This window comes from Drosophila yakuba, chromosome 3L, assembly GCF_016746365.2.
Source record: "Drosophila yakuba strain Tai18E2 chromosome 3L, Prin_Dyak_Tai18E2_2.1, whole genome shotgun sequence".
NCBI lineage: Eukaryota > Metazoa > Arthropoda > Insecta > Diptera > Drosophilidae > Drosophila > Drosophila yakuba.
This window is the reverse complement of record NC_052529.2, coordinates 11,553,378-11,575,860: the sequence shown is the minus strand read 5'-3', so window position 1 is coordinate 11,575,860 and position 22,483 is coordinate 11,553,378. Positions and strand designations below refer to the sequence as shown.

Here is a 22,483-nt window from a genome sequence, read left to right as displayed (position 1 = left end):
GCCCAAGAAACCGCAGGAATATGGCCAGAACCATAATGGAAGTCGGCGAAGGAGGCGACTTCGTGTGCCCTGGGTGTGAAGTATCAAGCGGCCGGAATACACGCGATTGGCCACGGGGTCAACAGTTGACTCCAGTCCAGGATTCGCCCAACTAAAAATAGCTTGTAATCCAGTATTATCGCACAGAATGCTTTGCTTCACTTGAATGCATCTGGTTTGATAAGAAATTAAACTGAATATTATATTACCTATAAGTTGCTTATCTCTCCTAAAACTTATTAAAGCCCTGCTATTTCGGGGCTCAACTATAATAATCCAAGCAGACACACCCAACTTGAGTGATGAGTAACTGCGAAGGGCGGGGAAATCCTTTCAAGTAGAACCTCTAAGGTCAGACCTACAACCGAAAAACAAAAAACTCACGATGATGTGCATGATTTACGGACTTGGGACAGATAATGTGAGAAATGAAAAGCGAAATCCCAACGTGAATTCATTTAAATAATTAAACCATGATTCCCGCGCACACATTTTGACCTCAAGAGCCGCCGACTTAATAGACCTCAAATTATAGCAACTTGTATGACGGACAGCAAAGTAGGAATCGAGTGTTTCGCAGTGCAGTACAGAATAGAATAGAATAGAATAAGAGGAATAATTAAAGCGAACAAAATTAATTTGTTCCACTTCAGCCACCCGCCTGGCGAACTCAAGCCGTTTTCACCCAACATCGATTGTCTAAGCCAGGTTGTCTTAGCCATGGCCCAAACACAAAAAGTGCGGACAGTGCCATGTATGTATGTATGATGATATAACGTGTTTTTGGAATATAAAGAACACTCACACACCCTTTCATTAAATGGTTAGGAAAAGTACAGGTAATTTATCTAGGCGGTACACTTTCAGAAATTAAAGTTGATCAGTGATTAATATAAACATAAACTATAAGTTCAAGTCTGGATTTATTAATAAGCACTTTTGACTAAGTTAAGAATAGCTATTCATATTAAAATATGTTTATAATCTTATATAAATGTATGTACATGTGTGCTAGTGTTTTTTTTCCAGTGCAGACATAACCAGCAGGTATATAGTAATGACTAGCCGAAATCCGAACCAGAAATCCCCTGTTGTTTGTTGTCAAATCACCAGTGTCCAGCCAGACACCAGAGCATTTTTTGTAGTGCTTGCCAAGTAAAATACCTGATCTCACCAGGATGAGCACCAGCAAGAAGGTGGAGACGCGCCAGGAGAGCGACACCCTGGGACCCATGGAGGTGCCCATGGATCGCTACTACGGCGCACAGACGATGCGCTGCCTCCTAAACTTTCGCATTGGCGGCGAGGAGGAGCGAATGCCAGTAAGTTCTCTATCCACATGTCATCCTAACCATTGGATCTAACCCAATGTTAAACCGATCAGCGTCAGATAATCCAGGCAATGGGCATACTGAAGAAGGCGGCGGCCGAAACGAACCAGGAATTCGGATTGGATCCCAAGCTGAGCACGGCCATCTCGAATGCAGCGGATGATGTGATATCCGGAAAGCTCTACGACGAGGGTCACTTTCCGCTGCCCATTTGGCAGACGGGCTCGGGCACCCAGAGCAACATGAACAGCAACGAGGTCATCGGCAATCGCGCCATCGAGCTGCTGGGCGGACGCATCGGCACCAAGGACCCAGTGCATCCCAACGATCATGTGAACAAGTCGCAGAGCTCCAACGACACCTTTCCCTCGGCCATTCACATTGCGGTGGCCACTGCGCTGACCAAGGATCTCCGGCCAGCGGTCAGTGGACTGCGGGATGCACTGCACGCCAAGTCGAGTGAGTGGAAGGATATCATCAAGATCGGACGCACCCACACCCAGGATGCAGTGCCGCTGACGCTGGGCCAGGAGTTCAGTGGCTATGCCCAGCAGCTGACCAACGGCCTGCAGCGGATCGACGCGGTCCTGCCGCGCGTCTATCAACTGGCACTGGGTGGCACAGCCGTGGGAACGGGACTGAATACCCGTCGAGGATTCGCCGAGAAGTGCGTCAAGCGGATTGCCCAGCTCAGCGGACTGCCCTTCGTGGTGGCGCCCAACTTCTTCGAGGCACTCGCTTGCCGGGATGCCATGGTGGAGGTGCATGGCGCCCTCAATGTTCTGGCTGTCAGCCTGATGAAGGTCACCAATGATATACGCTTCTTGGGATCGGGACCACGTTGCGGATTGGGTGAACTGTTGCTGCCGGAGAATGAGCCGGGCAGTTCCATCATGCCCGGCAAGGTGAATCCCACGCAGTGCGAGGCCATGACCATGATCTGTGCCCAGGTGATGGGCAACCACGTGGCCGTCTCCGTGGGCGGTGCCAATGGACACTTCGAGCTGAACGTATTCAAGCCACTGATAGCCTCCAATGTGCTACGCTCTATTAAGCTATTGGGTAAGTGTTTTTATTAAGGAAAAATGAAAATAATTTATATTTAATTTATAGCGGATGGTTGCATCAGCTTCAACTGCAACTGCGTCAAGGGCATCAAGCCCAACAAGGAGAAGCTGGCCAAGATCGTGAACGAGTCGCTGATGCTGGTGACAGCCCTCAATCCGCACATTGGCTATGACAAGTCGGCCCAGATCGCCAAGGCGGCCCACAAGAATGGCACTACTCTCAAGGAGGAGGCGCTGAACGCCGGCATATCGGAGAAGGACTTCAACGAGTGGGTGCGTCCCGAGAAGATGCTGGGTCCTTCTTAGGTGCTCCTCTAGTGCGTCATGTGTTACCTGTTACTAAATTTTATCGTTGCAAATACAATCGAGAAAAAGAATATCAAGTTTTGGTAATGGTTCATCTTCCTGCACAAGGTAGTTATGCTATAGAATTGTTCTAGACATTTGAGTTCCAATTAAACTTCTTACATTATCGACTGAAAAAAGCGTAATATGCCACTATAGAATTGTTCTAGACATTTGAGTTCCAATTAAACTTCTTACATTATCGACTGAAAAAAGCGTATTCGGTATTCAAAAAACAAAAGTACCCATTGCTATATCCGTTGGGAAGGTCCTAATTAGGGTTCAGCCAAGGAATCTTTGAGAGTATTTCCATCCTGCCAGCTGAATGCGTACCAAATTAGGTCGTCAAGTCAAAATCGAAACCCCTTTCAAGGGGTATACATACATACCTTTCGGTTAGGGTCGCACTCTTGTCGAGTGGAAGGGAAATCAAATTGTTTTAATGATGCACAAATTGATACTTTGAAACGGCAAATAACAAAAGCCAAATAAAAGTAGCTCGCAGCAATTGCGACTATTTTCTTATTTCATGGAAATGACGGTCGTTCCAATCGAAGGGGACGTTGATGTACTCGGATTGAAGCTGCCACCGACATTAGGTGAAAATTGGATTCCCTACATTTTGCTTATTCCTTTCCATTCACCCTCCTCCCCCCTTGCCATTTTCCTTTTTTTCTGCATTACTTTTCTCCCTTTTCCCGCATTTCCCAACCAGTTGAACTGGGTCTTTAATACCTGAAGCGAGTGCAATTGCTATTATTATGCAAATTTTTGCTTTCATTGCATGCGTGTGTTACTTTCTCATTGTTTCTTTGTGTTGTCTACCCCACCCTCATTTTGTAATTTAAATGAGGGTCGATATCACTCCCTTTTGCCAGTGTTATGTCCTCGGTCCTCGGTCCTCAGTCCTCGGTACTCGGTACTCGGCAATAATAAAAGACAATTGAAATGTCAATAGCTTACAATTGTCTGCAATAACATCCCAGGTAACCGCCGTCGTTTCCGCACTGAGTTCATCATTACCTAGGGGTAGCGTAATGAACCGAGTGCCGGAAGGGTCGTCGAGTCAGGGGTACGATTACCTATAATCGAATAAGGGATATTACTAGACCCACTTGCAGGGATAGGGTATCCCTTCAAATTGCTACTATATAAGCAAACTGTCAATGCAAAGATTATAGTTGTGCTGCAAGTTCCTAGTTCCTAGGAAAGCCAACGACATTCTCTATTTTCAATTGGTATATAGTAGATTCCCTATTTTCAATTGTTCTTTAGTAGGCGTAACTAGTGGAAATATTATTCAAAAAACAAAAGTATGCAACCAATTTTGTTCTTGCTTCTTACGTGGCCATCTAGTGTTATTAGGTTTGAAACTTTACCACAATTCATTGATGTGGACAACAGAGTCCCTAATCAACAGCAAACAAGTCGGAATTAATATTGGTCTAGGAAACCAAGAGTTTTCAAAGCGAAATGCTTGGCTTGGGTTGGTTTGGGTTTGGGTTGGGTTTTTGTTGGGTAAACTGACGCAGTCAGTTACAAAGACATTTACAAAGACAGACAAACTGAATTGAGACGAACTGCATTTCTTCTAGAATCTGTACAAAATTATTAAAACAGCACGAACAGCTTAGAGCTAAATTATATTTAATTTCTCTAGGAACTTTGGTGGAAATGGTTTTCGGTACTCGCAAAGTTTTTGGCTGCAAGCATCGAGCTGCGCCAGCGGAAACGGAAGTCCTTTTTTTTGATGTAGCAATGGAGCAATGTAGCAATTGAAATAGAAATGAATCACAGCATCCACAAAACAGCGACAACCGAAATGAGAAAAGTTGGGCAAGACTTTTGGCGGAAATGTGACAAGTAAATTGAAGTAGCAGCCATACAAAAGCAATGTAGTAACCCCAAAGGTCGCATTTCAAATCCAAATTGCTGCCCTTCTCTTTGACATAATCAAAATATGATCCGGCCATGGCAGTTTTGTTTTTCAAGTTGCTGTCGCATAATTTTCTTAGCAATCGCATTATTTTACCAATTGAAGTGCAGACGGAAATAATAGAATTTTGTGGTGGCCACGAAAAAGGAAACTTTGTACGCCAATTTTTGAGAGCAAACTTAGTTTCTTTGGTTTAGTATTTGTTTAAAAGCAGTTATTTGGAATAAAATACAACTAAACTTAGCTTTTAAATCAGGGAGCGTATTAAATTGACAGCCACCCGCTGGATGGAAATAAATAATAATAACACTGCGAGAGCATATAGAGCACATTGAACCGCATGTCCACCATCCAGGGGAGATGTGTCCAGTCCAGTGTCCAGTCAAAGCACACGGATGAACACAGAGTCCCAGGATGGCATCCCCCCCATCGCCACAATCTCCTCCATCGACGGGGGTCTCGATGTCCTCTTCCTTTGATTAAATGTTGAAAAATTGCGGACTGCGGTATTTATCCAATAAACCGGAAGCTTTTCGAAATGAGCTTTTCAAACTGTTCGGGGACTGGAAAACATTTGAAGTGATGACCTTCAATGTCCTTTTAATATATGAAAGTGGCTAAATTTTAAATTTTATTTTTTAACTAGTTTTGGTTTAAAAAATACTTAATATCTGAAGTCAAATTTTTTATTAAGAATAACAGCTTTTTAGAATCATTTTATTTCCCCGTCTTTGGCCGTTCTAATAAATTATTCCCAATTAATTATATTAGAGATTCGTTAAATGGTTATACGTTATGAAACAAATCCCTAAATGTTATATCTGAGTACAAAGGGCAGTTTTTCAGAGGGTTTTTCAGGGGGATGAATTTACAATGGGGGACTTGACTTACTGGTGGTTGAATACTGGGCGCCCTGTTAAGTGAATTTATAAATGGCAACAAAAAGCATAAAATTTACGTTGAAAAATAGCAATTTGAAGCAAAAGAAAAGCGAAGAACGCCTGTTTTGCTCTAAATTACTTGGCACAGCAATTTGGGTATACAGCGCTTGATGACCTCATTAATTTTCAATCTGAGCCAGATTACAGTCCGCTGTTGGGAGTATGATGAATCTCCTCCAGGACCAAAAAACCCCCCACCCAATTCTAATTTATGATGATAAATGAGTTTCAATCAAGCGGCAAAAGTGAAGTTTACGGCAGCCAGTTGCCAGCTTTTGACCACTCGGCTTCTTAAATCACGGGATTGTACATGGAAATTTATACATAATTCGATTTGAGTTTTTCCTTTGGAGGAGAGTGGTGTGAGGATTTTCATTTCAATATTTATGAATTTTTATTATTTCGGGACAGCCATTTTATTTTTCCGCGCGGTTGCAAAGTTCAAAAATCAGAGGCTTATTGATTTTGACTTAAAACTCTAATTAAGAATTTGCATAATCTGTGGGCAATCCATTACTTCCATTTATTTCTTTATCGGTTCGAAACAGAGACAGTTTGGTCACCTGCTATAAACCATTTAGTGCACGAATGGCTACTATTTATTTAAATAATCTGGCTATAACTCAAGTGACCAAGGGCAAACAACAAAAGGTACGTGCGTATATGAATGAAAAACTTTTGAACCCTTTTCAGCGTGAAAAAATTAATGACATTGCAGGTTCGCTTTGCAATCAATTTGGAAACTCCCTTAAAAAAACGCAAAAGGCGGTACAACGAAAATGTGTTTATCCCATAATTTATGGTCGATACACTTTTGGTCGCGCGTCTGCAAGGGTAATTATGGTATTAACTGCCCACGGTGCGGATACGTAATAAATTTAATTTCACTGCATGGTGGCTGAGTTTAAGGTTTAAGAGGAGTAGTTATTTCTTTTATGTTCTAGATGCAATTGTATTTTTATTTTATCCTTTTTTTTCACAAAATATTCAAAGTGAGAAATCCCATCACAAGATCGGCGGCAGTAAGATATTAGCGATGTGATCGTATCCATTTCTCGTGCACTTGTAGCTGGCCATGCGATTGCCGAAGTCCACGGCAACGGCAAGGGATCTCTCCCGGATGTAGAGGGCGTAGATGAAGGTGCCCATGAAGGTGTCTCCGGCGCCCAAGGCGTCCACGATGCGTCTGGGCTTGTGGGGCTTGGCGTGGGTGAAGTTGCCATCGAGATCCATGAATCCGGCACCTTGATCGCCCCACAAAACGACCACATATGGTCGCTTCAGGTTGAGACCCCAACGCATACGCAATCGCTCGTCCAGCTGCAGGCAGGCGTCCTCCATGGAAGTCCAGCCATTGGTTTGGGCCAGCTTCTTGGAGAACACGGCATAGTCACAGTAGTCCATCAGGGGCCACATGTCGTCCAGGTTGTTATCAAAATATATGGATAGCACGATCTTCTCCTTGCTGGTCGCATTATAAGCCTCTATGTCCTTGACCATTGGCAGCGATTTATCAAAGTACAAGGCACGAATGTGTATCCAACCATAGCGGTTGAGGTCCAACTTCCGGAAATCCTCGATGCTCACGTACGGAAAGTTATTATTGCAATAGACAATGTTTCGCGTTTTGGTCGCCTTGCAGAGGATCACGGATGAGAAGGGCGCACCCTGGTCACAACGCGGACAGTTCTCGATAATGATGCCCCGTGCTCGCAAGTCATCGATCAGAACTTGGAACACACTCCAATTGCTCAGCACTCCCAGCAGCTCCACTTTGACCCCCAGATTGGCGAGTACTGTGCAGTTGTTCGATGCCTTTCCACCGCGAATCCAGTAGCCTCCAATAACCTGTTGATGTGTGTTCTCTCCGGGAAAGTGCTTTATGGTCGAGACAAAGTCAATGGTCGTGGTGCCGATGCACAGCACCGTCTTCTTGCCCACAGCCCAGCTCAGTTTGTTGCCATATTTGGTCATATTGAAGACTACTTTGTAAATTTCAGTGTTTTAAAATCGTTTTTCCAAAAAGTGCCTGCCTGATTTGATAAGGAAATTTAGAAGTGTATCTTTCAAAAAGTATCTTTGCCCAGAGGCGATGGCTAAGATCTACAATTCTTTACGTAAGAAGTCAAACATTTATCAAAAACAAAGCACAAATTATGATCAATTGAAATTCAGGGTGGAGAATCGAAGAGAGGAGTAGAAGAGGAGGAACTATAGACAAGCGCCAGGATGAGCCAATGGTGTGCGATCAGCGTGATGAAGGCCGTGCTCTGCGTCGGCTGCACGGAGGTGGACTACGTGACCACCATGGACAAGGTGGACTTCCAGTGCGACAGGTGCAGCACCCAGAACGGGAACCTTCAGCGCAGCGGCAGATCCTCCAATGTCAGCACGGCCCTCCGGCTGCTGGGCGCCAATGTGGAGCTGTTCGGCGTGCTCACCCGTAATCCCACCTATCGCATGATCCTGGATGATCTCGAGCAGCGGGGCATCGACATCAGCCACTGTACATTCACGGACCAGAGTCCGCCCTTCTCCACCATTGTCCAGGATCGCTGGACACGTCGCTGTACGGTGGTATACTGTGACAAACCATTTCCGTATGTCACGGCTGCCGATTTCCGGAAACTGGATCTCGATCAGTACGGCTGGGTGAACTTCGAGGCGCGCAGTCCCCGCGAAACTTGCGACATGATACGCCTAATCCTCGATCACAACAACGGGCGAGATGAGCGGGATCGCATAGTGGTATCGCTGCAGATCTTCAATGCCTTCGCACAGGTCGCGCATCTGGTGGCCATGTGCGACTATGTGTTCGTCACCAAGTACATAGCCGAGTCCAGAGGCTGGAAGACGCCGCTGGAGGCCTGCGAGGGCATCAATCAGCTGCTGCGCATGCCCAGGGACATCCGGATACGCAGACCCTGCATCATTGTGCCCTGGAGCAGCCTGGGTGCAGGCTGTATGACCACCGAGGGGCAGTACTTCGAGCTGCCCGCTCACAAGACCAAGAAGATCATCGATCGCGTGGGCGATAGTGATTGCTTTACGGCGGGCTTCATATACGCCGCTTTTGTGCGGCAAAGGCGACTGGCCGAAGCCGTAGACTTTGCCAATGCCGTGGCCAGCTATAAGCTGGGCTATGTGGGCTTCGATTGCCTGGGCCATCTGCCCATCGAGGCAGTGCAGCTGCCCGTCCGCATGAAGTGCGGCAGTGAGGTGTCCTCCGACGATGAGGATGGCGATCAGCAGAACAGCTGCCGGAAGCACCTGTTGCGCCCAATTGACTTCCTGCCGGACAAGGATCCCATGGCACCCATTAAGCAGGAGGCTCCCAGTGAGACTTCAGTGGAGCTGGAAGCCTCTAGCTAGGAATGCAATCCATGTTCAGCCCAATAACCATCCAAAGTATATACATTTAAGTGTAACATGTAAGTGTCTTGGTCAGTTTCGATCGCTATAAAGGCATTTAATTGGCCATTTATCAGGAAAATATGAATCGATTTTAGGACAGGATTTTAGGGCAGGATTTTAGGGCATGCAGGCATACCTGATTTAATCCAAACTGCTTTATTTAGATACATAAATGAGCAGGCTGCGAGGGCATGGCATAATTCCTGACACAATGATTTAGTTGCGTTTCCAACTGGGTGCCTGGTGGCAATTCGACGATGTCGCAGATAGCCCTTAGAGGAAATGGCCAAAAGGAGCATAATATATATATGGGTGTGCAAATGGATGCTGTGGAAGAACTGTTGCCACAGCATAATTGCCACATGATTAATTCTTGAGTCAGGCGAAACTTGTCCGGCTCGGAGACCAAGATAAATGCTAATAGATATACATTTATGTAGACGTTTGGGCGTTTGGACAAATGTTGTGAATGGCGGAGCACGGGGGCTACACGGTCATTTATCATTTCGTACAACAGGCAGGCAGGCAGGCAGGCAGCAACAACAATTACCACCGAATATAAGTGACAATTTTCATGCATTTCCCGGGCCACGCGGCGTATGAGCGATGAAGATAATTTCGGTGCGAAGCAGCACAGATTACCAGAGTTGCTGGCGATGCTAGAAGGCAGCGCAAATAATCCCTGGCCAGCGAATCGATAAATGTCCAACCATTTGATGTGGTTGTGGAGCAGGATGCTCCCATTCCACCCACTAGAAATGCTGCATCTGGATGTGGCACTCCCTCGTAAAAACATGGAGCGCAGGAAGTTATTTCCTTTTGGGGGCTGCTGTGTCGCCGCCATGCGAATATTAACCGGAATTATGTGTCGCAGGATTGCAGCTGCCAACTTGAGGGAGAGCTGCACTCAAAATCCTCTGAAAAATTCCATGTGCTTCTAAAATATATGTTCACTGGTTACATTTAAAAATAAATATTTTTTTGAGCAAAGAACATTTTTAAGCGTCTTTTTGAGAGTGATAGTGAGCACTTAAACTTTGGTCCTATGAATAAATAATAATATATTTTTGTAAGCTTACTTTATTTTGCAGCTGTTCTCTTTATTTTTTGAGTGTTTCACCCACTTTTTGGGTCTGGAAAGGGAGAAGATCGAGCCGGAGACGCTTTCATTTGCCTTCCGGATTCGTTTCTGTATGTTGAATGTTGAATGCAACCGGCAAAAGCCAAAGAGCAAACCGACTGCACACACTTACAATGTGAATAGCGAGCGGCATTTATGTAAATTACAAATTATTTCAGCAGTAAAAATTCAGTGGGAATTGTTTTTGGCAAGGCAACGCAGTCGTACTAAAGAGGGAGCCAAATATCACTCAATTGTGCAGCACTATTGGATACCCTTTTTAAAACATTTGCTTCATTTTTATCCCTCGAAAAAGTGCTCATATTCAAAAGGAATAAGGAATAATTGAACGTAGCTGTAGATCTATTTAAAGTTTACTTTCAATTTATTCGGTAACCTAATTAACAAACCCTTGAATCTGGGATCCCTTTAGCTAAAATCTTATGAAAACTATATACATTAATAAATATCTTGTTCATTGGTTGTTGCTAAAAGTTTATTTGACTTTGATTTTAGGGCATTATGCAAAACCAACGATCCAGCGGAGTTACTGGCAACAAAATCAGCAACAATAGCTGCAAATATAATAACAGTCATGACAATGGCCGTGGCAATTGAGAAAAACATTTGCTTTTTTAACGGCATTGGCTGTTAAGCAGATATAAAAGATAGTTATTGTTATTATTCCAGCTACACACACACAGACTGTAACTAAAACAGTGGCAATGCTGTCTCTTAGTTTCGACTTTTGTTTGTAATTTGCTCGTTTTAAAACAATGGTAATGCAGTTGTGATAAACATGATTATGAGCATGCAAAATGATACAAACGATTACATCCTAATAATGCTCATAATTATACTGATTCTTTGGATGTAACTGAATTTTAGGGAGCTGTCTTTTAGGTGCACTTCTTATGTAAGAAACTTTATTTAAGTGATTTTTGGAGTTGCTAGTTTTTGGAAAACAGCTCAATCCCATTTCCATACGCCCGCATCCGATTTGCGATGCCTGTGTGTGACTGCAATGGTGCATAGATTATGCAGTTGGCTTCAGTTTATGATTGGCAAATCCAATATACGCTCTGCACTTTGGCACCAGATTGGCAACCCGAAAGATGGCCGCCTGGCTGCCACTTTATGCCACTTGCACGCATATTTCGTAGGGCACACACACACACTGAACCTAGTGTACACACACACACACACACACACGTCCATAGTGCAGACACAAGATGGCGGAGCGCCCATTTCCGGCTGATGGGGCAATAGCGTGATTATCGGCAGACGGGCTGCGAAGGGCAAACCGCAGCGACAAAAAATGACTGTGTGAAGAGCCGAAAGCGGAGACACATCGAATTTTAAATACCCTTTAAAAAGGTATCTTTTGTTTAAAAAAAAAAACATTTATTCTATATTTACTTACTAGCGGTTTTTAAGTTTTTTTTTGTTAGTTTCTGGGTATATATTTTGTAAGCTCGCCTATTGATGCCTTTATAAATTTATACATAGTGCCAACATTCCCCTTGGCGTTTGGCATTTGGCGACTCCAGGAAGTGAGCACACACATCCAGTTGTGCAAAATTGCTGCCGCAGCAGTAAGCTGCAAAATAAGCCAAAAATATGCGTTATCAAGCTTGGCCAATATAAAAAACGCACACACACAAACCCGTGCATTTTAGCCAAGCGCACAGCTGGAAAAACAACAACCTTGCACAGTGGTAAAAGTCTATTATTCTGTGATACAAAAAATATTAAATTATATGATTTACCAAAATCTAAAAATAAATAAACAAACATTTCTTTAACTTTAGTTTAAACTTTTGCTGTTATAATACGAAGTTTCCTTTTGATATTTTGAATGATAAAACTTATTTACACATTATTTTTTCACCCAAATTGTATTTAAAAAATAACAAGATAAAAGTGTACCTTATTTTGATTTTTAAGCAATTAATAAATGCCTTTTTTATGGATAAAAAATTATGTAGAATTATTTACAGTTGCTTAATGGTTCTCAGACCACTGTGCACGTGGCGTGTGTAAGTGGACCACTTGCATTTGAATCGCTGCTGCCGCTGGCCGCCATCGCAATTTTGCATTACTTTGCATAACCAAGGGGGGCCATCCGTCGACGGCTGGCACACATATACATGTACATGGGCGGTGGGAAAATGGGGAAAGAGGGGGCGTTACAGTAACAACCGACACTGTTTCTAGAAAATGGAGTTTTGCCGCTGTGCCTTTATTTAACCATAAACTGTTCTTTCATGGTCATTATGGAGGCTTCCTTTGCCGGATTCCGCACATTATTCTTATTTATCGGTGGCGCAGCAGCACAAGAGTAGTTCAGTTCAGTGGCATTGGAGGATTAACCTTTCCATATATTACGTACAACGTTGGCTTTACTTTCATATTAGCATGTGCCCGAAACTCTGTTTAAATATGGCAAAAGTGGCATTTACTAGTCAAAGGACTGGACTTTAAGTCCATTTAATGCTTTTTGTAAAACAAATACCTTCAGTACACAGGCTGGAAATAGTTGCGGAACCAAATCTGTTTGCATTCCTCATCCATCATGGGCCAGAATCGCCCATTCTTGTAACAAGGCTTAAAACCCCAGTCGTCAATGGGATTTTTGCCCCATTTTTATTGTCTTGGTTAACTCGGCTTTGATTTTGCAGCGATGGGGTGGCGATAGGGAAAAGGAAAACCCTTTTGGGTTGTTCAGGTTTAATAAGGTTTTCGCTGTTTGTGCTCGAATCAATCAACAAAAACGTGGCACAGATCCTTTCGCATGTTTCTCTGATTATTACGCTCATTACATAAAAAAACATTTCACTTTACTTCAGTTCACTCAGCTTTGTGCAGGAATTTGTTATTATTTTCGTGCTTGGCTGCCTTTTCACAGTTCGCCGACTAAAATGAACTTCAGTGCGGGCGTATGGGGCGTAACACACACACACACACGTGGGGTAAAAGTCATTGGTTATCCTTTTACTCGCAGTTTTTCTTATTTTTTCCTTAAATACCCAGTGCTTGTCAGGATCTGGGGTGTATCGAAATGGGCGAAAGCTTACTCAGAAGCCATGAAAAACAAGCACATGGATTTCAGCAGAAGATGGCAAGTCATTTTAACTCTGTGTTCTAATATGTAATATATATCGTAGAGTTCAAACGACTTACTTTTTGCATTCACACAGGGTATGTGCTATTCGAGGGCCTCGCTTTTGATGTACTTCCGTTCAATCCGTTTGAGTTTCAGCGCGTGGAAATCCTTTCAAGTCGCAAGGGGACAACACGCGAAATTCATTTGTTAACCCGGAAGGGATAGGATGACGTCGACTGTCGCCGATGTCGTAGTCGCTGCCTAATCCACTGCAGGCGCTAACCAAACCCAACCCCAAACCCAAACCCGAACTCGAACTCAAACCCAAGCCCAAAACGGAACCGGGAGCCAGGACACAGAGCTCAGGATACAGGACACAGGACACAGGACCCGGGAGCTGACAGTGTTTGCTTTCGCGAGAAATGATTGATGAAGGTATCGCCGAAGAGTTGAGCAAAAGAAAAATCAAAACAAAAAAGTGGCAGGCAGGCGACTAATCTGGGCGGAGGAGCATGTCCTGAAAGGAAAGCCATTTAAATGCATTAAAGTACTATTTTTCAGGCTTTTATGTGTTTCCCCCCTAACAAGCATATCAATCATCAGACCCTCTTCCGAAAACTGGCGAATTTGCAATTAAGAAGAAAAGTACTTGCAAAAAAAAATGTAAGTGAGGGGAAGTCATAGGTCTCTGTAAGTAAGGGAATATCATAATTTTCTTTTACCAAAAAGAATGCACATTCAAGTTTTTTAAAGTTAAATTATTCTTCAGCATAAATAGAGGTTCTCATCAATAATGACATTTTAACTCATAAAACGACGTATGATTTTACCTTCACATTTTTAAAAGCGCTTAAATAATTGAACAGTATTTTTAAGCTGCTGCTGTTTGCTTTGTGCTGGTAATTTGTAAGTTGCTATTAACTGATTTAAAGCGGGTACAATGGACTGGAACGGCTTCAGCTTGAAGTGGCGATCAGGAATTCACTTTGTCCGCCTCGCAAAACTTAATTTCCTCCATGGGTTTTATGTCCCTGGACCTTTTAACGACCCCATAAAGCGACGCGTTTGCCCATCCATGTTGGCCGCATCCTCCAGTTGCCTTTTTGTCCGTCATCACCTCACCTGGTGACTGGTTACTGGTTACTGGTGACTGGTGACTGGTGTCCACTAACTGCTCGCTCTGCAGGGCTTTATTTGGTGTTTTTATGGCTAGTTACTCTCGTTTGATGGTATTAACATAATTTATGTATGAACACGAAACTACTAAGCGCACTAACAAAGTATCTAGCTCTCATTTTGCTGGCACTGCTGCAAAAGGGAAAAGGATCAGTGATGGGAAAAGTGGTGGTACTTGCCACATACTTTATGAATTTTAGTTTTATTTCATGTAATTATTTATTTATTTGTGCATTGTTAACTAGGCTACAGAATGAGTAGCAGTCACAGCTGTGAATGGTTATAATTATCAACAATAATATATACATTTTAGACATTTATAACCTTATATCTATATTTTCATACATATATTCTTATACTTATAATTAGCTACAAACATGTTGGAGCTTTCCCATCACTAAGCAGGACACTTGATGTTCTTAGAGCCAAGGTAATAAAGCAATCGACTCTTGGTTAATTGCCGCCACTCAGAGTAAACAATGCCCAGGATGAAGTGGGATGCCCACGAGGATTTGGGATTGGCGACAGCACAGCTGGATGGGTTAATGGATTTTCCAGTGGGATGGTGACTTTTAATTGAATCCAAGGTGCAAAACTGTAACCATGCTAAATTCCAGCCATTCGAGCATTTTACCCAGCTTATCGCCATATTCAAATTAGCGGGGACAACGTGCCACCACCACCTACACCACCATCGCCACCACCCACGACATTCCGAAAAACCAGTGTAATAAAAGAGTCCGAAAATACGTAAACATTTTTCGTTCATTTAATTTTACGATATGCAAAGCATTCATAAAAAGCGCAACGGCAACTACGCCGGCAAATATTGTAATAAAAAGACGAGTGCCCACCAAGCACCAAAACAACAAAATGTGTTCCAACTTCCGTTTCCGCTTCGCCATTGGAATCGCCTGGTTGTCCCTAAGGATTGACAGTGGGCTAAAACCCCTCAAAATTGGATATTATATTGTTTATAAGCTGATCATTTATTAATATTTTAAAAGTGGTATATAAGAAAAGATGAACCACTAATAGTATTATGGTAAAATGAATTGATATAGAATCTTTTAAAATTTTAAATTTACCTTAGATTTAAACGGTTTTTTCCATATATTTTTGACCCATATTTGTCCCACTGTTGAGCGGTTGACCAGCTGGCATTTTTGTACACATGCCCGTTAAAGTTTAGAGCATACACGTAGCATAGCCATAGCCCCTCTTGCACACAGGACTATGTGTGTGCACATATGTATGTACATATGTATATATGGTCTATATAGAACGCAGTCATAATCGTAAACAATTGACGGCGACCGCGACATTTTATAGCTAGAGCCATGTACTTGCCGAGTGGTTAATGGTAATGGCCGGCGGAAGGTCCGGCGGTTGTGTGGCCAATGGGCGTTTTGGCGGACGGACAACGTCGCGGACACGGACAAGGATACGGACACGGACACGGACAGGGACAGGGATACGGACAGGGCCACTCCGGCATAAATTAAAGCGCCGTTAAGCATAAGCTCGCCCAATTACCAAAGTATCCTTGGCCATTATATTTACGGATTTATTATTGTGTTGACTGCCATTCAAAGGAACTGCACCCACCGCCCTGCGCCCAATAAAATATAAATACACAAGAAAAAAAATTGAGTGGGTGGCGTGCATGCATGCAGGGATGTCTTATCAGCTCTTTGTCATTTGTCATGTTAATTTAACGATTTTTCCCCACTGCTGACTGTTCGTTCTTTTACACCCACCTTTTGGATGTATTTATATTATATGTATTACAGTGCTGCTCCTGGCCAACGTTTATTGAACTATTTATTAAGCTGATGTCTTAAGTAGCATAAGACCTACACACTAACTGGAATAAATATCAAATGAATGCATTATATATCTTTTATGACAAATCTGTAGCATAGTTTTTAGCTTTTTTCAACAGCTGTGAAAAGGCTTAAGCTTAATTAACTTTGAATAATGTATAAGTCCGTTTTGATCACTTCAATAGCGCATCACTGTTGGCAGCAAATGAGTATATACTATGTGTATAATTTATGCTTTATGTGCGTGTCTCTGAGGCCATAAGCAAATACATGTAATCATCGGGGTTGTCAATTCGTATGACGTTGAGGTAAACGTAACATGCGAGCTTTGCTTTAACTAGAGACACAATCCAGTCAGTTAAGGATTTAACTTAAATTTAGAGCCCAAAAATATATGATTTGCTGGGATGCTTTAAACGAGAGAACTACGTACGCAATGAAAGCAAGTTATAATTAGTAGGCGCGACTTTTATTGTTTTCGATGGCCGGGAAAAGCGTGGAAAAAAGGCATGCTGCTAATTTAGATTCCAGATGCTTGGCTGCCAACGTACCATCATTTTGCAAACCGAACGAGCATCTTCTGGCTGTGTTCGTTTAATTAATGCGAAATCTAATTGAAAAACTGATACTCTCTGTGCCTGCTGGCTGTTGGCTGTTGGCTGGCACATTTGTGCGTGTACGCGTACGACTGACTATCTACAGTGTTAATTGAAATTTAATCTAGCCAACACGAACGGAGACGAAGACGCTGCTGCGATGTGATGAGAATGGGAATGGCAATTGAAATGGGACTGGGAATGGGACTGCACTGTGCGAAATTACCAGTTATTCTACAGTACATTCTACGCCATCTAATCATTACAAACCCTCTTCTTAACCTCGCTTGCTTTTGCAGTTTTATGGTTTATTTCAATTTAGTGGGAAATATTTCTCGCTGTGCACAAATGGGAATGCGAACAGGCAGCAGCACGGGATGTATTTATCGGCAGCGTCAACGGCGGCACAGATTAGAAACATTTTGTGCGGCTAAATGGCCCGAGTATCTCATGGATACGGATGCAGAGAGTGGCAGCTTTCCCTTCTCCGATTTTCTGAGTTTCTGATTTTCTGATTTTCTTCCCAGCCCAGTTGAGAACTTTTCTCCTCCGTCGCCTGCTGATTGCAGCCCATCTACACTCTACTGACTTACCTGTCTGCTTTTTGGCCCAGTCTGGTCTCCACTGGCCGGGTCAGTTGTGTTTGCTGTGCAATTGGCGATTGGCGCTTCGCGTTGTCGCCATCGAAGTCCTGTTCCACACTTGGAAAAAATATGAATTCCAACTAGAAAATCATGTAGTTTTCTCTAGACTATTGCCTGCTAATTTTGCAGACTGTATGCCAAGAGAGGCAATCCCAATCTGAGTAGACGACTCTGTCTTCGTCGTCGGCTTTTCTTTAATTTATTTTGTCTCCTCATGCAACGTGGCTGCAATCGATGCCAACTGAAGGCTAACAATGTCGGCTTGTTGCATTTCTTTAATTTATTTGAGCTGCGATTCATTTGCAGCACTTTGGGCGCTTTCGCATGTCTAGCTTTTTGCGAGACCAAGGCTGCCATATTAGGTTGCACTTTAGTGGACAATCGATCACCAGCACAGCGTTGTTCACTTCACGATGCGGTTCACCAACCTGACCACTCTGACCGATTTATGCAAACTCACTTTGGCCACCAATTAAAACTGGCAGCCAATGAGTGCTACTATAATTTAGCTTTACACAATGGAAGGAGATACACAAATTGAAGAGCTGCATAAATATTTACAAGGAAGAGAAAATTGTAGTATCACTACCAAAAGTTTATTGAATTAAACATTTTCTGCTAATAGTATCCGTTTGCAACCTTTTATGGCATCTTTTCAATTCTGTGGTGCTTAAATGGATAGATTTTGACATTGTCCTTCGCTTTTTCCTTAAAGTGCAAGCCAGTATTTCCCATCTTCCGCCTGGCCAAAAACTAAATCAATCGCCGGATGATGTAACTGCAACCAAAACTAAAACCGCTCCGCTGAAATGGCTGCTTACGTGACCAGTCGAGTGTCTACAGCAAAAAAGCTAAATACAAAAAAAAAAAAAACAACAACTAAATATCAGATACAGCCCTCCCCTCGGTTTTCCCAACCCCTTTATCTGCCATTTTCCACCGTCGAACTGCCACGAACTGTTGAGCAGTCGAATCTTATTTGATTATAACGCTGAACGCCGAGTTCGCTGGCCGTTCATGAACTACAAAAGCCGCTGGCTGCGTTTCGTTTAGCGTTGCACTGCACTGAGAAAAATGTGTGATACTGAAAGGTATCGATATTCGGCAGATGTGATTTAAGTACCAAAGCTTTTACAACCGACCAAAAAACGCTTTTTAGCAAAATTAACAAGTTTCGAGTTGTGAAAATATCTATTATTAGCTTGAATAAAGACAAACGAGTAATGAGATAAGTAACTGGAAGTATAAAACATTTCCCTTAAGCTGTTTATTATTTATTTGCTTTTGTTGCAGTGCAACATGGCCTCGATGCGGTTGTTGGCTCTTGCTACCGCACTCACACTTTAGCACTCGCATCAAAGTATCTTTCGGATGCAAAGGCGAAACGCACTGCGCCGAAAACGTGTGCGTTTTGCATTGCAACAGAAGTTGATTGCGGGGCATAGCCGACTTGTAAATGCCCTAAGCTCAGCATCTTTCAAAAACAAGTATGCCAACGTGTATTGTTTCAGCAGATACCAACAAGTTCTTCAAGGTTATAATTTTATATATTCTATAATAAATGAAATGATTTATTTTTTTTAACAAAGGTAAGCTTCTTTAATACTATCTTTTACTATAATCCTTTTTTGCATCTACCTATATGATGTACATTTATTATTCTTCAAGTCAAGTCAACTATATGCTGTAAGGCAGGGCACTCAAACTAGCAATTTGAAGGCAACGACATCGTTCGACGGCCTAGAAGTTTTGCTCGCCAAACAGAAAAAATTGTTTAAAAATTCTACAAAAAGCAAACACAAAACATGCTTTACAGCAATGCAATTTGGTGCTTGTTTGCTTTGCATTTTTCTCCCAGTTTTTTGTTTTGATAAATGGGTGCAGTACTTTTATTTATGCATCTCGTGTGTGTCTCACGCTAAAATAATTATCTGCATTGCAATTCTGAGAGACACATAATTCAAAATTTGCAGGCGGATCCGCCGAAAAGATTCACGTTTGCAATGCATTTCAAAATTGATATTGATTGCATTCCTAAGTTAAGAACCATTATAGTTAACCATTCAACTTATTACCCGATTAACATCACTTTAATTTTGTTTCAATATATATAGTTTATAGGTGAACAGAAAAAAAGCAATGTTATACGGCTATTACATCTTTAAGCAAAAGTATTAATGTCGATGGGTGAGAGATGAGTTCTATACACGATATAAATTTTATGCTATTGCTCCATTTTGCAGTATCAGCCGTCGCAGGAGCTTGCATCCTGAGCTTTGGACAGTCTTCATGGCTTCCTGGAGTACAAAGGACTGCTTCTCGCTGCTGAGCACAAGCTGCTCCTTCTTCAACTCACTGGCCAGACAATCCACAAGATCATCCTCATCGAAGAACCTAAAGTTCACAATGGTGGTCTCCGGCGGCAGTTCCTGCAGCAACTCGAACTGCTCCCAGTACTGATTCGTTTCCAGATTGAAAACATAGATGACCAGGACCGTTTGATTCGCCTTCGGTTCGCCTTCGCGTTCCATAATCAGGCGATTGTAGATGGGCACCAGGCCGTGATCACAGGTCGTCAGATTGTCGATGATCAGCAGATTGACACCGCACTCGGAAAGTCCATCGGCAAACTGCCTGATCAGTCGGAACTTACTCGCACCATCCGGCACATGGGTGCTCCAGGAGTAGGAGTGTGCATTTCCCGGCCAGGGAAAACACTGGCGCAGTGTATCTGCCGCCAGGGATTTTCCCACGCCCGGCGGACCCAGTAGAGCCACCGACCGGAAACGCCCCGAGCCGCTCAACGCCCGCTCCATGCGAGCCAATGCCTGCTCCTGATTCAGGACCACCCTGCCCATGTAGCGAAAGATCCTGCCCAAGTCCAGAGCCTCGGGACTGCAAAAAGCATCCTGTGGAGGTTCGAATTTTAAGAGCACATGGACTAAAGTGCCTAAAGTGCTTACTTTACTACGCATATACAAATCCCCTGATAGATAATTCTCCTGCTCCAAGCCAAGCAGCCGAAGGAAACCCAACCAGAGGCCTTCCTCTCCAGGTGCGGAATAATCCATCTGCTCGGTGGACAGCTTCGTGCCGAGGAAGAGCATCAGAACGACCACCACTGCCAACGTTGCCATGATGGAAAGTCCATGGAGGAGCTGTGAGAGGCGATTGGAACGCAGTCGTTCACGGTAACGATGGCAGCTGGTTCTACGCAGGATGCCCCTTTGCTTGGGATCCTCCTCCTCCTCCAAAAAGTCACCGGCTTGGGGTCCTTGATAGAATCTCCAATGACGTGGAAACCGCAGGCGGCACCGCTGGCCATTCAGGTCAGAGTGCGGCATTGCAGTTTATTAAGTTTATGTCTTGTATATGTTTGTCTCGTATAAATACACTATGTTAATTTGATCGCCTTGGTAGAAAATAACTTTTTGACTGCAGCTTCGGAATTTGTTTATTGCTGTTTGTGTCTTTTGTGTGTGCAACAATACGAATCTAGTTTGACACAACCAAGAGTATTCAATTTTGTCTAATTTTGAGTGTTTAAACAAAGAACCCATTTTAATCTATTTAAAACTTAGAAATTTAAGTCTGTTTCATTGCTACCAACCATTTGCAGACTCGAGAACAGATTGTAAGCAGCGATTTGAAAGCAAAAAGTCAGCGGATTGAAAGCGCTTACTCATCATTATCGGACATTGGCAATCAGCTGATTTGGAGCAGCAAACACGATCATTACCATTACGACGCCGGTGATTAACCCCGCACCCAGACACCAACTGGGCCATCATGGTTCGTTCGAAAGCAGCTGGAAGATCTAGCGATCATGGTTACCAAGCCAAACCAAACTAAACCAAAACCAAAAGCAAAACCAACCAAACCTAACTGAACCGAGCAGAGCAGAGTCGAAGTAAGCCAAGCCATCAGAGCCACCAGACCAATCCAAGCCAAGTCGAGAAGAGACAAGACAGCCAGGGACAAGACAAAGCTGTGGACAGCCAGACAATCAGCCAGCCAAGCAGTCAGCTATTTTGGTGCTTGGCAACAAACATGGCTCAAATGTACGGGACACTCCAGTAAGTATTCGTATGCCAACAATAGGCAAAAATTGAGGAAGCCGTCTATGGCAAATGTCACTTTTACATGCCCTTTTTTGAATTTATTACAAATAAATCTTAAAATAAATTGGGAATTATTAGGGGAAGCATGATATGAGTGGAGTTTTAAAAGAACTAAATAATTTGTAAATGTTAATATGGGGAATAAAATATATAATAATGAGGGTATTTGGTTAGTCGTACTATTCCAAAGTGCCTCCAACAGACATGTAAAATCTCAGTGCCGTAACGGTTTATGAAAATCAAGTTGGGCGACTTGCAAAAGTGTCTTCATAAATCAGTCAACGCTCTGGGTACGAGCGTCAGCTGTCAGGCGGAGATCACTTGGAGCTGTGGAGTTTTGTCTTGGAGCTGCGGTTCGGTTGGGTTCACCGGTAATTACTCCAAGCACCCCACCCCCTCATCCCCTCATCCCCCTGTCCTACACCCATTCGATGCCCCTCAATCGCAGTTTGGGTGCCATTATGCTCTCTACATGACGTGACACGGGGGAAAGCTTTTGGGCAGGGTAAGAGTTAGTTGGCTCTAGAAACCGACTTTTACCGCCACCCAGTGATGCCGAACATTTGTGGCTTTAAATCTTACTGTTCTTCTATTCCAATTTGGAAAGAAACAAAAAGATAGGTATGATAACTTATCAAATGCTTAAAAAAATGAATAAAATATTAAATAAATAAATTACTCTTTCTGGTTATCATCTTAAATCTAAGCTATTCAATATATATATTTTCTAATAATTTTTAAATCAAATCTTTCAGTTAAATCTGGACACTAAAATAATCACCTATAAAGCAGCATCTATTTCCCAGTTTTAAAGTCGAAAG

General features: G+C 43.0%; 4 protein-coding genes across 4 annotated transcripts; 2 read left to right on the top strand and 2 right to left on the bottom strand.

Annotated features, from left to right (window-relative positions):
* Window positions 1-1,121: 1,121 nt before the first annotated feature.
* Window positions 1,122-2,814, top strand: LOC6533708 (probable fumarate hydratase, mitochondrial). The gene is made up of 3 exons (XM_002094377.4): window positions 1,122-1,361; window positions 1,424-2,432; window positions 2,484-2,814. Exons 1-3 carry the CDS (start codon window positions 1,218-1,220, stop codon window positions 2,741-2,743), a joined length of 1,413 nt encoding a protein of 470 aa, XP_002094413.1. The 5' UTR covers window positions 1,122-1,217; the 3' UTR covers window positions 2,744-2,814.
* A 3,748-nt stretch (window positions 2,815-6,562) lies between these two features.
* On the bottom strand, window positions 6,563-7,724 carry LOC6533707 (ketohexokinase). Its single transcript, XM_002094376.4, has one exon. It carries the CDS (start codon window positions 7,631-7,633, stop codon window positions 6,665-6,667), a length of 969 nt encoding a protein of 322 aa, XP_002094412.1. The 5' UTR covers window positions 7,634-7,724; the 3' UTR covers window positions 6,563-6,664.
* Window positions 7,725-7,767: 43 nt separating this feature from the next.
* On the top strand, window positions 7,768-9,152 carry LOC6533706 (ketohexokinase). The gene has a single exon (XM_002094375.3). It carries the CDS (start codon window positions 7,889-7,891, stop codon window positions 9,029-9,031), a length of 1,143 nt encoding a protein of 380 aa, XP_002094411.1. The 5' UTR covers window positions 7,768-7,888; the 3' UTR covers window positions 9,032-9,152.
* Window positions 9,153-19,609: 10,457 nt separating this feature from the next.
* LOC6533705 lies at window positions 19,610-21,090 on the bottom strand. The gene is made up of 2 exons (XM_002094374.4): window positions 20,505-21,090; window positions 19,610-20,450 (listed from the first exon to the last, which is right to left on the bottom strand). Exons 1-2 carry the CDS (start codon window positions 20,883-20,885, stop codon window positions 19,761-19,763), a joined length of 1,071 nt encoding a protein of 356 aa, XP_002094410.2. The 5' UTR covers window positions 20,886-21,090; the 3' UTR covers window positions 19,610-19,760.
* Window positions 21,091-22,483: the final 1,393 nt, after the last annotated feature.

What these genes read in the sequence shown, in the direction of transcription:
- LOC6533708 (XM_002094377.4), top strand. Translation starts at nt 1,218, where the DNA reads ATGAGCACCAGCAAGAAGGTGGAGACGCGCCAGGAGAGCGACACCCTG. An exon ending in GCGAGGAGGAGCGAATGCCA is followed by an intron (nt 1,362 to 1,423) that starts GTAAGTTCTCTA and finishes TAAACCGATCAG; the next exon opens with CGTCAGATAATCCAGGCAAT. An exon ending in ACGCTCTATTAAGCTATTGG is followed by an intron (nt 2,433 to 2,483) that starts GTAAGTGTTTTT and finishes TTTAATTTATAG; the next exon opens with CGGATGGTTGCATCAGCTTC.
- LOC6533706 (XM_002094375.3), top strand. Translation starts at nt 7,889, where the DNA reads ATGAGCCAATGGTGTGCGATCAGCGTGATGAAGGCCGTGCTCTGCGTC.
- LOC6533707 (XM_002094376.4), bottom strand. Translation starts at nt 7,633, where the DNA reads ATGACCAAATATGGCAACAAACTGAGCTGGGCTGTGGGCAAGAAGACG.
- LOC6533705 (XM_002094374.4), bottom strand. Translation starts at nt 20,885, where the DNA reads ATGCCGCACTCTGACCTGAATGGCCAGCGGTGCCGCCTGCGGTTTCCA. An exon ending in ATTTGTATATGCGTAGTAAA is followed by an intron (nt 20,451 to 20,504) that starts GTAAGCACTTTA and finishes GAACCTCCACAG; the next exon opens with GATGCTTTTTGCAGTCCCGA.